General features: G+C 37.7%; 1 protein-coding gene across 2 annotated transcripts in view; it reads right to left on the bottom strand.

The window, feature by feature from the left end:
• The window catches only part of CNTRL (centriolin), a 72,644-nt gene that overhangs the window by 12,917 nt on the left and 44,529 nt on the right, over positions 1 to 15,198 (bottom strand). Inside the window, exons 19-32 of one of the 2 annotated variants that reach the window (XM_063082124.1) lie at positions 15,002 to 15,118; positions 14,578 to 14,722; positions 13,969 to 14,117; positions 11,754 to 11,943; positions 10,509 to 10,822; positions 8,788 to 8,996; positions 6,598 to 6,790; positions 4,106 to 4,236; positions 3,826 to 3,966; positions 3,598 to 3,724; positions 2,480 to 2,644; positions 1,709 to 1,868; positions 504 to 619; positions 200 to 417 (exon numbers count right to left, since the gene is read on the bottom strand). In XM_063082124.1, the coding sequence (XP_062938194.1) occupies positions 200 to 417; positions 504 to 619; positions 1,709 to 1,868; positions 2,480 to 2,644; positions 3,598 to 3,724; positions 3,826 to 3,966; positions 4,106 to 4,236; positions 6,598 to 6,790; positions 8,788 to 8,996; positions 10,509 to 10,822; positions 11,754 to 11,943; positions 13,969 to 14,117; positions 14,578 to 14,722; positions 15,002 to 15,118 (2,375 nt within the window). Of the gene's footprint in view, positions 1 to 199; positions 418 to 503; positions 620 to 1,708; positions 1,869 to 2,479; positions 2,645 to 3,585; positions 3,725 to 3,825; positions 3,967 to 4,105; positions 4,237 to 6,597; positions 6,791 to 8,787; positions 8,997 to 10,508; positions 10,823 to 11,753; positions 11,944 to 13,968; positions 14,118 to 14,577; positions 14,723 to 15,001; positions 15,119 to 15,198 lie in introns of those variants that run through there. The other variant, XM_063082125.1, reaches the window with a different exon arrangement.

Below are 15,198 nucleotides of genomic sequence, written 5' to 3' on the forward strand. Positions count from 1 at the left end.
ATCCCTTAAAAGCCAGCTGTCCAAAAAAAAAAAAAGGTAGAAGGAAATTCACTAAAAAATGCTATCTGTGGATTGCATTACGGTACTGCGTTTGTAGCGTTTTTTCTTTTCTCTACTTTCCAATGTTTTTATAGTATGTTTAAAAGCTTTGGACTTTGGACTTGAAGAAGTGCTCCTACAAGCTTGTTTTTGCTCTCACCTTTGGGTTTGTGCCAACTTCTTTTCCCAATTGTCACGTTTCTCTTGGAGATCTTCCTTTTCTTTGTTCAAACACTCAACACATGATTGTAATGTCTGTGTCTCAGCAGTCATTCGCTCTATTTCCCATTTGTCCCTCTCGAGGAGTTGCTTCTGCCACTCTATTTCCCCTCTCTGTTGCTGGGATGTCTGCTGCAAATTCTCTAACTCCAGTTTCTCCTAAATCAGATAAAAGAGGACTCAAAAATCCTAAAAGAGAAAGACTATATTTTACTAAGGGTACAATGGCTTGCTTTTTTTGTTACCTCTAGCACTTCAACCTGAGTCTTCTCTAACTCAGACACCTTTTGATCATGTTGTAGCTTCAAACCTTGTAGCTCGTTGTTTTCTAGTTGCAACATGTCCAGAATATTCTTTAGTTCTAACAGACAGAAACAAAATGTGTTCCATGCTATTAAGTGAACTTGGAAACATTTACAAAATGAAACAGAAAACAATGCTATTGACTAATACAAGATAGATAGTCAAAAATTTCTGTTGAGCTGAATTAATGGCACTAATTAAATTTTTACAGAAAAAACCTCTCTAAAAGTATTATTAAATATAATTCACTTTGTTAAAAACATTTTAACAAAAACATTTAAAAGATCTAATTCAAAAAGCATTTACCTCCACATAAAAGAATGAACTAAGAGCATTTTTATATGAATAAAAATTAACCAAAATAAATAGGAAAAGCTTTACAGACAGATTTATATAATAATTTTTTGTCCTTTGAAATAGATATTTAAATATTAACTCTTTCTCTTATAAAAGTATTTGCTCACTGTAGAAAATTTGGAAAATACCAAATAAAAAACATAAGAGAAAAAAATGAAAATACATAACTATCCCACCAAACAAAGATGATCACAGTAGCATTTTGATGATCATGATCAATGATCACAATAGCATTCTGATGTATTTCCTTCCAGAAGCACACGTAAACACTCACACAATTTTAAAATTGAGATTATGCTTCATATTCAATTTTTACCTATTTTTTCATTGTTCTCATGAGCATTTTTGCATGTTATTAAATGTTAAAAAATATAGCTTTAAAATTGGTCATTTGTTTCCAGATTTTGTCATTATAAATATTGCTGTGATACACATAAATGCTTGCCCTCTCTGTATCAGCAGAAATGGCCTCACTGGTTCAATCGGTGTGAATTCAAATAAGTGTGATCTGAAACACTTGGAAACTGTACTTCAATTGACAGTCTGTATGTGCTCTTCTTTTAGCACACTCTGGTCAGCAATAAATATGATTATTTTGTTTTTCAATAAACCTTATCAACTCAAATGGCAGAAAATAATATATTCCTTTTAAAATCTGATTTTCTTTGCTTATTAGTAGTAAGGTTAAACTTTAAAAGAAGTTTATTTCATCATTTGTACTTTTTCTGTGACCTGGAATACAGACACTTCCAACCTTAAACTTTATATGTTCATTTTTCTTTAAACTTACCAGTTTTATGTTTAGCCATCTGCCCTAAAACTAACTGAAGATTTTCTTCCTCTTTTTCAATTTCCTGCTTTATAAGTGCAAGTTGAGTTTTTTTTTCACTAATCTGGACATTCAGTTCTCCTTTCTGAAAACTCAGTTCTTCCAGAAGAGCTTTTACTTCCTGTGTTTAAAAAAAAAAAGTCACCCCCTCTGAAATTATGAATGGAAATTACTTAAAATCAGTTCTGCTACTGTCTTATTCCATAGACATTATAATTTAAAAACAAGCTCATTTTTGTCTCGTGTCAAAAACAGCACTATATTTTGCACTAACATATTTCTGTATAATAGAAGAAAGTAACATCTTCATTTAAATGTGTATGTAACATTTACTATGTGCGAGGCAATGTGTCATAGACAAAAAAAAGTGATTCAGACTTGGTTCCTGCCCTGGAGGGGCTTAGTACCTCATGGAGAAGGCAGAGAATGAAGCTGGGCATGAGAAAAGGGTGGGATCTGGCTAGTGACAGAGAAAAAAGGGAATTCTCGGAGAAGAAATGGTACGAGAACAGCACAGAGGTGTGAGAATTTTGGGCATATCCAGAAAACAATATGGGGGGAGCTAAACATGATAGCCACAGCATGGATACATAATACAACACCAAATTGATGTTATAGAGGAGGTAAGATTTCAGGAGTTTATATTTTCTTTGGGGGAGAACTGATGAAAATACCTCAAAATAAATCTATAGCATTGTCCTAAGACTTATGAAAGCCTGGTGAAAAACATACCCTAATGTGATTACATTTCTCAGCTACTTCAGTTTCTCCCAGTCTCAGAGCTTCCTGGAGGTCAGCTTTTGCCTGGACCATGCTTTCCTGAAGTAGATGCAGCTCTTCTTTTTTATGCCCTAACTGCTTGTCCAAGACAGTCATCTCCTGCTGCTGACTTGTCACCTATATTAAAGAAAAAGGAAGAATGCAAAGTTTGATAAATCCTATGCAGCCTTTACTGCTAACCTGGGGATTATTTAGTTCAGCCAAATGTTCTGAAGGAAAATCAGGAACTAATATCCTAGCCCCAAGAATCAGGAAGGCCAGGCTGGGGGTACAAGCATAAAATGCCTAATAAAAACCTTGATTTCACATACTTAAAAATTACTAAAATCATAGCAACAATAATAGAATAATAGTGATTATCACTCAGGTTATGATTTCAAGGAATTTTCATATCTATACCTTACTCGACAACAACCTTGACAATGGAAGTTAGGTAGGGATTTCAAAATTTAATTCACTTTTTAAATTTAAAAATTACTTAAAATTTTAAGGGAAAAAGGATATGTGTTTATAGAAAAAGCAGACAATGTAGACATGCAAAAGAAAGAAAACAGAAAATACTCATAGTTCCCTCTTTATCAGATGACCACTTTGTACTTTGGTATTAACTAAAAATACTAATACAAGTGTTCAAAAACACATTTAACATAAATGATCTCAAAACATAGAGGATACCATGTTTTGAGACACTTCTTTTACTCAATAAATATATTGAGTTGGAATTCAAATTCAAATTGGACTCTATACTTAACCACTATGATATAACCTCAGGTATTCTTTTTTTTTTTTTTTTGTCTTTTTATCGTGACCGGCACTCAGCCAGTGAGTGCATCGGCCATTCCTATATAGGATCCGTGCCCGCGGCGGGAGCATCACCGCGCTCCTAGCGCCGCACTCTCCCTAGTGCGCCACGGGCTCGGCCCGAGCCTCACGTATTCTTTATACTTTATTTTGTATTCTCTAATCTTTACTACAATAAAACATGTATTACTTTTATAATCATAAAACATATGTAGGTTTTAAAGCAATATAATTTTTTTTTTTTTTTTTGAAGGCATCTATTGTGATACCTGGCTTTTCAGCTTCTCCAGCTCAGTTCTCTTGGCATGAAGGAGGGTCTCAGATTCTTTAAGGACCTGCAGGTGGTGATCTTCATTGCATTCTGCTGTCTCGATGTCTTTCTGCAGTTTCTGAAGCCTACAAAGCACCAGCAGTACTAGAGAAGATCCTAAGGAGACTGAACCCCAGAGCTGTTTTCCAGCACAAGCCCCTCACAGCCCAACAGTAGCCTTACTTACTCTTCCGTCAGTTTCTCCTTTTTCTTGTCTAAACACTGGAAGTCTAAGTCTTTTGCTGCTACAGCTTTGTTTATTTCTTTCAAGATTTCTTCTTGCTTGAGTTTGTGCTGCTCCAAATCCTCTGCATCAGCCTGGAGCAATCTAAAACACATCGCTTTATTGCCCCCAAGCCTCTTAGACTTAACATGCATTATTTATCATAAACCAATTATGATCCTCTTAGAACCAAACTTCTCATCCATCTCACTGTATATATCAATGGCTTAGGGATTCCACATACCTTAGCTGCTGATCAGCTTTGACAAGGTTAATAGCAGTTTCCTGAGCTCTCCTTTCTAACTCCTCAGCATCTGACTCAGTTTGCAATAAATTTCTCTTGGCATCAGTGAACTTTTCAACAGCATTTTTTGTCTAGAAGAGAAATTGTCATTAAAAGCAACTCAGTTACAATACTCACTAACAGCTATTGGCAGTGAAATTGGTGCAACTCTTTTGGAAAATAAGAAGACAATAAAGAAAGACATAAAATGTCCATTTACTTTGTCCAATTCTCAGAAAATAATTCAGAAGCAAAGAATGACTACATAAAAATGCTCATTGTATATTTAAATAATATAAATCTTGACAAATAATAGATTAATTATTAATTAATTAATTTGTCAGAATGCATTAACACATGGAATACTGTGTAGCCTTTAAAATGGTAAGATGACAATGTAGCAACATGGAAGAATGTTAATGATATTATGTTGGCTGAAAAAAAGTTAAAATGGATAAGCACTGTAGAGCAGCTATGTAAAACTATATATCAACAAAGATAGAAAGGCTATGCAAAAATAAACACAGTCATTTGAAGGTGGTGAAACTTCCTTCGAATAACTATGTAAGTAGTCTTTATTTCAAAATAATCTGTAATATAATTGTTTTTTGTATTAAAACTATCTAACCAATTAAGTGGCAATGAAGTGATTTTGCCAAGATCCCCTCCTCATAGAGATTACTGCAGTACTCTAGATATTATCAAGTTAAGTAAAAACTCATTAATCTGATAATTTAATTATGGCTGATAAATATAAATATTAAGTACTTTTAAAATATTTAAAGATCTTTTTATACAAGATTTGGCAAAAACACTTTATTTATTTATTTATTTTTTAACTTTGTTTCTTTTTCTGCCTAAAAAAAGAGGCTTAAAACAATGTCAAAGAAGATCAAAAAATAGAGTTTGGTTTGCATTTAGTTGAGCAGTAACTTCAGCCAAAAAACTGAAGTTTTGCTATTATACTAAAGTCAGATATGTTATAAAATCTGTATGTTATAAAGTCTGTATGTTAAATTTGACTACTAAATATCCAACGTGGATGCAAAAGGGTTGGCAAGCTCCCAAAGAGCTACATATTTAACCATACTTCTTTCCATTATAGATAGTTTCTCTCAGTTTCATCAGGAAAGCATTGGACAAAACTCACTATGCATTCCAGAAGGCCATGTTTCTAAGTAGTTTTTGTCCCCTATGTCAGGTTTTAACATGTCTGGCACATTCCTTATAAAACATAGCTACTCCCTCTCTCTCCTTGTCCTTACATCAAGCTGCCTTCCTGAGTCGTTTTGGGAGGATGAAGGAGAAAGGGCTTATCAGCTTTGGTCCACTTACTACCTCTGCCTACTAATCAGTGTTATCAATTTTCTGTAATATACCAGTGACAATTTTTTCTCTAGTTCTACTCACACCTATTTTTTCTCACAGTAATCTAACACATTAAACAGAAGGAACTGCTCATCTGAAAAGAGATGAGGACTTTTTCCATTCTTATTAAAGCTATTACAGAATTTCTTGAATAATTCAAAACTCATTCATTTTAGTTCCTGGGTAATTGGTTTCCATTAACTTAAATAGATCCATGTTGAAATAACAATATAAAAAAAGGAGTTCCTGAGGTGTTCATGCCTAAGAGACTTTTTTCATCCTGGAATTCTCACCTAACTGAAAAAGCTCTTGGGGAGGCAAAACTTTAGCTGTGTGACTCTGGGTCAGTTACAAGCCTCTCTGAGCTACATCTGAAAACTGAGCTAACACCATCTTACAGGACTGTTGTTAGGAAGGTTAAATGAAGTAGTATTTATAAAACGGTCAGGGTTGGCCAGTTAGCTCAGTTGGTTAGGGCATGGTGTTATAACACAGTCAATGTGCAGCCATAGTAGGGTCTCAATAAAAAGTAGCTCCTTTTTCTCCCCAACTTCCTTCTGTGTTATAGTCTAAATAATATTAACTCACCCTGTACCAGCCGGGGAAAAAAAAAAAGATTACTATTTCAGACCAAAAAATATTTTACATCATTATCAACTTGGAGAAAAATGTGAGACCTGTGAGGTCAGTTGTAGCTTAATAAGAATATAAGCTTGACATATTTAAAAAACACAGATATCAGGGCCCAAATAATAAAAAAAAACACATATACAGGATAAGGAAGTGGGGTGTGTTGGGAATTAAACAACTTCAAGAGTTTTAAATATGGGATTTCATCTCATTCATACTGAACAGCCTTCACATTCTTAGCCTGAATTTATAGATGAGGAAAGCAAAGCTTGGAGACTTAAGTGACTTGCCCAAATTCTCACAGCTCTTTAAATAGCAGTCCAGACTGGAACCTGGCTGTCTGACTTGGACCACTATGGTCTTTATCACATATTCTCTTTCTAATCCTTCATGCAGATGACAGTAATCCGTCTCACTCAAACTGAGCTCACACCCAAAACCACAATAGTACATACTTTCTCTTTTGTGCATGAAAGTTCATTCTCAGCCTCTGCCAGGAGTCGGTCAGCTTCCCTGAGCTCTGAGCGGCGTTTCAGAAGGGTCTTCTCAATGCACTCAATCTCATCTATGATATCTTCATGGTGTTTGAGTGATTTTTCTATTTCTAGTTCAGTCATAAGACTCTCAACATTTCCATCAAGGAAGTCCCTAAAAAAAAAATCATATATATATATACACATTAAGAGATTTTAAAATGTAGACAATTGTAGTCTAACTACTTAAAATAAGTACAATTATTTTCAAATTTTATACGAGAAGGGATAAGAGAGGCAGTTACATCTAATTATGTTCGTGGTCTATGTTTACCTTTTTATTAAATATGGTAGTATTACTGGCAATAAATGCATAATATGTAAAATGCATGATGGACTTGTTTGTCCTTTTAAATATAACAAAGATTATCATGTTGTCAGCACTTGGGCAAAACAATGTTGATACCTCTATTCTTCTGAGGCATAAAAATAAAACAAACCACTATCACAATAATCATCCATTCCCTCAAAATTATTCTTCAAGGCCCAGTTCACAGGCTGCTCTGAAGACTACCTGACTTTGTGATTTATTCTGTTTTGCTAGAGTAAAACTATGGTGACAACATTTCACAAACCAAAGAGTATGACACATGATTCAGTAACTCAAAGCTAACATGTCAAAATTATTTGAAAAGGGTTCTATCCATGAATGCATGGCAGAAAAATATGAAAATAAATATAACATGTTAACAGATTATTTCTCTCTAAATGAAAGCATACAGATAATTTTTACTTTCTTCCCTGAACATTTTTCTGTTATACAAATTTCCTTGATCATTTATTACACTTTTATAACTAGGGAAAGAAGTGATTATCCTACTGCTCCCTATCATCCCCCTCAAAAAACCTCATACTATAAAACCTCCCCCCCAATATACATACCCACAAAAATAGATATATCCATCCCCCCAACCCTCAAACATCTAGTTCCAATCTTCTTCTGGGTGTAACCCTTGCTTTCCCCTGCCAAGTCTACTAGTCAGTCACGGGTCTGCTCCTAGATGGTAGCAACTATGTCTCACTTACCTCTGTGTTCTCCACAGGCCTCCCTCCCACCCTGAGGCCTGGGCCAGTCTGGATTAAATGGCAAAAAATGGAGAACTGTCATAATTCATGGGCTACTGCAGAAGATGGGCTTGCAAATAATTGACCCAATCAACAGATGCTGCATTTATTAACTGACCACGGCAGATGCTGGGACATGGAGATGCAGGTCCAGCTACTGCCCTCAAGGAGCTCCTAGGCCCCTCACAACATTTTATGAACAGTGCTACCTTGAAATTGTGGGTGCCTAAGAACAGAAAGGCTTGTGTAAGTGGAGATTCCTAACCTTTGTTTTAAAAGACAGAGTCAGAGAAGACATTTCAGGCAAAGGACAGCACATGCAGAAGGAAGGAGAAAACATGGTGCTTGGGGAACACTACAGGAAAGTAAGTGGGCCAGACCAAATACTGTGTGTGGGAGAGAAGAATAAACAAGACAAGCAAGATTCAGATCATGGAGGGTGGTGTATATTCTAAAGGGACTGAGAGTCACGTGACAGAGTGGCATAGTCAGATCTGCAGTGTGTCAAGAAGAGTGGAGATAAAAAGACAAGATATGGAAGGCCAGTGTAGAAGCTATCAAAATGGCCTAGGATGAGATGATTAAAGGCCAGAGCAGCAGAGATGAGAGAAAGGGACCAGTCTGAGACTCTTTGAATACAGAATCAGCAGGACTTGGAGACCAACTGCATGCTGGGGGAGTGAGGGAAAGGGAGGGGTTGAGAACCCCTGCCGGGTTTCAGCTAGGGTAACTGGAGAGGGGGAATGGTTGCACCACTCTCCAAGAGGAACTACAAGAAGAGCTGATTTGGATTATCAGCCAAGAGAACTTAGACCTGCATTGTCCAATATGTACTCACCACACAGCTATTAAGTTAATTAAAATTAAATTAAATTCTGTTTCTCAGTTCCGTTAGCCACATGTGGCTGACTAGTGGTTACTGTTTTGGACAGTAGAAATCTACAACATTTCCAAGATCACAGAAAGTTCTATTGGACAGTGTTAATTTAGGTTATCTTAATGAACTAATATTAATCTGAATTATAAAAATATAATGGCTAATAATACTTTTGCTGTTGATGTTTCTGGATGGTTCTATGTAATTCTTCTACTTCATGCTCTAAGTCCTTCTTCTCTTGCAAAAGACCATCAATATCATGACGCAGTTCTTCCATTACTTGCTCAGACTGTCGCTTGGATGCTTTCCTCCACCGTTCTTCCCGTCTCTTTGATTTTAAATGCTGCATTATGTCTTCTAATCTAGAAACTTCATTCTCCTGAACAAAGAAGACAATTGCACTTCTGAAATACCACAGGATGCTTCCCCTCTTTCGTGCCAAAAGCTTAAATTAACTGTTTTTATAGTGGTATCTATGACCTGAAAAATGGTGGTAGACACTAAGACTTCAGTAAGAAAAGAAAAATTAAGTCAAGCCAATTTTTTGTTTTACATGCCATAGATGAAATTGATGGACTAAAAGAAGTTTTAACTTTTCCATCAGTCTAACTATGGTTGAGAAACATTCACCAAGCGTCCTGTGGATAACCTCTGCCTCCAAAGAGTTCAGAGTCTAGCACAAGAAACAAACAGAGTTCTCTCCCTCCTCTGGACACAAAGGAGGGGAGTTGTCTGAGAAGGCTGCCCAGAGGAAGAGGTGTTTTGCCTGGGTTTTGAATAATGAATGAAAGGTGAAAGATCTAGGCTGAAGAAATAACATGGACAAATGCAGGGAGGTATAAAAGTGCCCCTAGGAAACTATATGAATAGTACTTTCAGAGAATAAAAGAACCAGTTTAAGGGTTTAGCAATTAATGCTAAATAGACAGAATTGCTACATATTACAATGTGCACTGAAAAACTGCAAGAGAATGTGAATGACTACCATTGTCAACCATGTAAATGCATGCAAACCTTCTGAAATTAGTCTGATCTATTAAAATGAGACTGGTGGCTTGGTACCTGGGTGTCCTAGTCCCTTATCTTCCCCTCAATCTGCTCAGAAGGGAAGGTAAAAAAACAAATGCTCCAGGTGTTCTGAGTTTGAAGAAGGAGCTCAGATTGCATTTTATTTCCTTAAAACTAAAACGTTAGAAAGTAATCTAGTGATTAGGAAGTAATCATTTCTTGGAATCTAGCATATGAAAAGATTATGAAATACAGTAAGAATTTACACACAATCAGCTATAGTACCTACAAATAAAGAAATATTGTCAGCCATTAAAATACTGTCTAAAAACATCTGTAAAACCATAGGGAAATGCTTGTAACGTTAAGCGGGAAAAACAATATAAAACTGTATGTACAATAAAATAAGAACTATGAAAATAAAAAATAATCAATAAATCCCACTACCCAGAGATAATCTCTACTAAAACCTTGCTGTATACATGTATGTTTATATACATATGTATACAGCAAGGCGACACACACATATACATACAAGTATATGTACAAGTACAGGCACTAGTATGTGAATATATCTACATACACATTAATATAGCACTTGTCAATAGAAAAATACATGATAAGCTTTGTCAAAATTATTATTTTTGGATTGAAAGCATTTCTGTTAAAAAATGGCTAAACCAGGTTTGTGGACTGAACTGGGATCCTAAGTCCTGTCCATACTGGTATTTTAATAACAGAATGCTTGCTCAGTTTTAAACAGCCTTCTAAACACACTTTCAGGATATCACACATTTACAAATAGGTCGACTTATTAAGTATATATCTTATCCGTCACCCATGGAAACAGTGTGGATAGAGGGTCATATGTCTTTCCACTTACTAGGTTATGGTGTTCTGGGACGTTGCAATGCAGTACTCCCACGGGGATGAAGGGGACAGAGAAGTTTCGGGGTGGAGGCCCATACACAATGGGGGCCCCAGCAGGAGGTGGGCCATATACAACAGTGCCAGGGGTGAGGGGCTGGCTATTGTTGGGCAAGGGAGGAGGCGGTGCATACAGGGCCACACCCTGGGGTACAGGAGAACCATCAGGAAGAACAGTATACATCATGTATCCAGGAGGAGGCACAAATGGGGGTTCCTCTTGGTCATCCAGCTCACTCTCTTCCTGGCTATCTCCTCCACTGTCTGCATCTTCAAAGAAATAAACAAAAGAGTGTTTTACCCCCATGGGGTAAAAACTAGGAAAACAGGTTTAGTAGAGAACATCAGCATTAAGGCCAAGATACTAGAGATGTGAAAATAAAACTTCTAAAAAAGGTCAAAAGCAGTTTTGAGAAGATCAAAACACAGACTCAAAGAATTTTCAGTGGCTAATACTTGAGTTTTTCTTATGCCTGTTAGTTTGTTTCTTTGTTCATTCATTCACTCATCCATTCAGCACCCAATTGGGTACCCTGCTTCACAATATGTAAAACAACAAAAGAGATGTGCTGTGAGAACTCACAGCACTCAGCGTTTACCACTGTCATGACACATAACACTAATATGATGGCCTACTTACTTATCTCCCCTAAAAACAGGAACTATGTTTGCTTATCACAAAGAGAGAGACTCTAGAACACAGCAGGCATTCAATAAATTGTTGCTGAATAAACAAATTCTCAGAAGGTAGTATTCCCATTTTACAGATTAAAAGTCTCAAAGCAGCTAAATAATTTGCTTAAGATCTCATAGCTGCTACGTTAAAGAGCTGGGATTTATCCAGGTCGGATTCTTCCCCCGAAGTTTTGGAAGACAGACCTATTAACTATTAACACTTCATTTTAGCAGAGAGAGATTAATGGAATGAAACAAGGATACAAGGCACCGTGGTCCAGACACAGGGTTTAAAACATGGAGGTTTGAGGATCCTGGCATGTTGTAAGTATCTTAAGCACTCAGGTAACGGCATGGAGGAGTGGTGGGAGCTGAGACAAGAGGACATTGGCCAAGACCAGATCCCAGAGAGCTTCACAAAGCAAGCTAAGGAGTTTGGACTGTGTCTTACAGGTTTCAAGGAATTGATAAAAAGCGACTGAACAGGTAAGAGAAACGCAAACTCCCCTTATGGGATTTGACCTACCTCTATTTGAAAACGATTTATGTAACCCACTCCTGATGGGAGAATAAACCCAGTATCCTGAGGCAGGTGGAAGACCACTGCCTTCCTTTCCTTCTTGCTGCCCAGGATGTGGTTTTCTAACAGGAGTTGAGGCTGTATACTTTAGGCCAACACCAGAGTCCTTGGTTGCCTGGGAACTATGGCTGGAAACCTAAAATAAATGATAGCAGAGCATACTATCGATTATAAAAGGAAAGGCTGATTCTGGGAAATGTCCAAGTCTAATGCAAAGTTGAGATGTAGCAAAGTTGTTTCCTTTTCATTATCATAATTCTCATTTTTCACAGACAAGAGTGAGAAGTAATCACATGGTCACATAAACTGCAGTTCCTTACACACAATTCAGTTTATTTCCCTTTGGACTTGATCAACATGGCAGTGTCAGCGAGTCTGTGCAGAGAGGAAGCTGTGTGTGCAATGGCTGGGGCCCCATCAGACTGGTCTGTGAAAATGAAGGGCTTGAAGTGTGGTGAAAGCAACAGACCCATATCAATGTCTTTTTATCCCGTCAGAAATTATTTAATAACATCTATCTCCTATGCTGTCTTTCTGTACAATTTTCTGGAAGTAACAAGTCCTTGACCATGCTAAAATGTGAAAATCATGTTATCTGGCTCTTTGGGTGAATTTTATGCTGCAACTCCCCAAGAGGGAAATGAAAACAAGTTCTCCACATGTGATCAGACTTCTAGGTGTCAGCCTCTCTTCTTCCTGTACTCATCTTCCTTGGTTTCTTTTCTTTTGCCTTGTGCTTGCTGGCCCAGCAACTGAAGCAAAGGAAACCCATGAACTCTCAAAGGAATCTGGGGATATTAATCTTCTGCTGTCCTGGGAACTTGGCATGGCTTTAAAGCTCTCTGCTACGCTCCCTCTCCTTCCCAGTCTGTAAGTCTAGGCTCCAAACTTTCATCCACCTTACCCAGCTCACAGTATTTTGTTCTGACTTACACTGCTTTCACCTCCAGCACTGGTTGTGCCAAGGATGGTACTTCCTTTAGATTTCTAGGAGAAGGATCTCAGATTCTGCTTTTTGGGGTTCTACCTAAGTCTACACAGCCCTGGGATCATACTGTGTTCTGAGCTGTTTGTCCCTGACTGTTACTTGTTAGCTGACTCTAGCAGGATGTCATCACCCCCCCTGTTTTGGATGAGTACAGCTTATAGTCCTCTCCTCCCTTCCCACATTCAGGCACCAAGCTCTGATCATTCTGTCTCCTTTAACATCTCTTAATCCCATCTCTTCTTTTTCAGCTTCACTGATCTAGCTCTGGCTTCTTCTGTCCTTCACATGAATACATTCAAACAGTCCCATAAAAAGCTCACCCTTCCACAAGTCTATCCACCACACTCAGCCAGAATATACTTCCTAAACTATAGCTCTGATCATGTTAACACACAACCCCAGTTTCCTATGGCCTATATAACGAAGTGCAAAAGATTTCAAAACTCTTTTTAAAAAAGCATGACCCCAATCTACTTTTCCAGCTTCATCTTTCATTGCTCCCATCAAACCCTCCAGCCCCATGAGGCTACTTGTCATGGCTAAGCCAATTCTTCTCTTCCACACAGCTGTTTCCTCCCTCCTAAAAGCCCATCCTTCACTGCTTGCTAAGTGCCAACTTCAAGACCCGGCTTGTGAAGTTTCTTCCTCAACTCCCCCATGAGATGAATCCTTAACACCTCTCTGCAACTACAGCACACACGTCAAATCTGTTGTCACATGCATGTCACTGTTTTGTAATTACACTGGTATGGTCCATAAGCTCTTCGATAACAGGGGCTATATCATTCAATGTTGTAGCCACCACTGACTAGCACTTGGCTGAGTGAATGTCTGTTAAAAGGAAATGAAGTCCACGTGCCTATTTTTCTGTTTGAGCCTCTGCACAATTCTATAACCATTTTCAGCAGGTACTCTGGGCTCATCACTTTATCCCTTTGTAGCATCCTCATTCAGGGACCCCAAAACATACCTCCTGAGCATGAACAGACAATTGCCATCTTCCCTGGGAAGGCCCTATTTTCATCTCAAATATTAACAACACTGAAGAACCTCAATGTGTCATTTAGCACAGAAATGTTCTTGGCACCTTGTTCACAAATTTGGGGAAGGGGACAATGTCACACTTTCTTCAAGAAAATTCAGTATATACTCCCAGCACCACAGAATTCCTACTTTTGATGATGATGGTGGTGGCATAAAGTACCAATAGCCTCGTCTTTTGAAAGGATCTGCCATGCTGCTGATGTAATCATTCTGATAAGAAACTTCACGTCGGAGTTCAGCAATTTCTTCTAAAACATTTTCAAAGCTTCCTTTGTTGTCTGTAAAGGAAAGCCATTCTATGAGGTTGATATGAAATCACCTACTTCCCTTTTCTCTCAAAATAAAAAAGAGAGTCCATGACAGCCAATGAATTCTACGAGTTCCAAAGCTGACTTGGCTGCCTACCCCTTGGAAATTAGTTTTTGCTAACACTAAGAGGGACAGGCACATCCTTCTTCCCTTTAATTATGAAGTCAGTCAGAAAAAGCAATAAACAGATTTCCTTCGAAATTACAAATACAAACCTCGTATCTCCTTGTAATCAAGTCCCTCAATATCACACTTACACAAAATGTTTTTTAAATTCTTTCATTTTACTTATTAAGCTAATTACCACAGCTCTCTAAATCAAGCTTGGAATTGATCTGCAATAGTTAAATACATTTTCTAAAGGTAAAAAACAAATGAGATAATTTTAGAACTATAAAACCACTGCCAAAATCAAGCTCAATACTTTACCAGCCCCAGTGAGGTCTAGTAAATTCCGCAGCCTTGCAATCTCTGTCCTTTGTCTCTCCATTGTCTCATTCAGTTTCTCGATTTCTGGAACCTGTGAGTTTGCTCCTCCAGTACCTACATCTGCTTTCTCCCTCTCAATTCGAAACTATTAAAAAAAATTACACACACTAAGTTGCCAATGAATTCTTTCCCAGATGCATTGATCCTTGCAACTTGATTATAATTCTATAATTTGTATTTACACTTGACCAGTGAGGAAACTGCATTACTCCTTGTATTTAAACTGCACTGTGCCTAGCACACAGTAGAGAATAAAGTTCTGATTGACTATTGATTGCAGTTCGGAATTCATTGAGATACCACCCACAGTAATTTAGCCTTTCAGGACCCAGTAAGAAGGTCATCTCAGGGTATCAGCACCGACCTGCTCCTCTTTCTCCCTGAGAAGATTCTGTAGGAGTTCGATCTCTGCTTCTGCTCGGGTCAGATCCCTGGCTGCTTGTGCAGCCCTTCTGCTGAATCTCTCTGCTTCCTGCAACTCCTATTAGGACAGAGATATAAGAAAGGCACCACTGCTATCATAGGCTGTCCTCTTCATTTCTTCTTCCTCTCAGATGGACT

This window comes from Cynocephalus volans, chromosome 17, assembly GCF_027409185.1.
Source record: "Cynocephalus volans isolate mCynVol1 chromosome 17, mCynVol1.pri, whole genome shotgun sequence".
Lineage (NCBI taxonomy): Eukaryota > Metazoa > Chordata > Mammalia > Dermoptera > Cynocephalidae > Cynocephalus > Cynocephalus volans.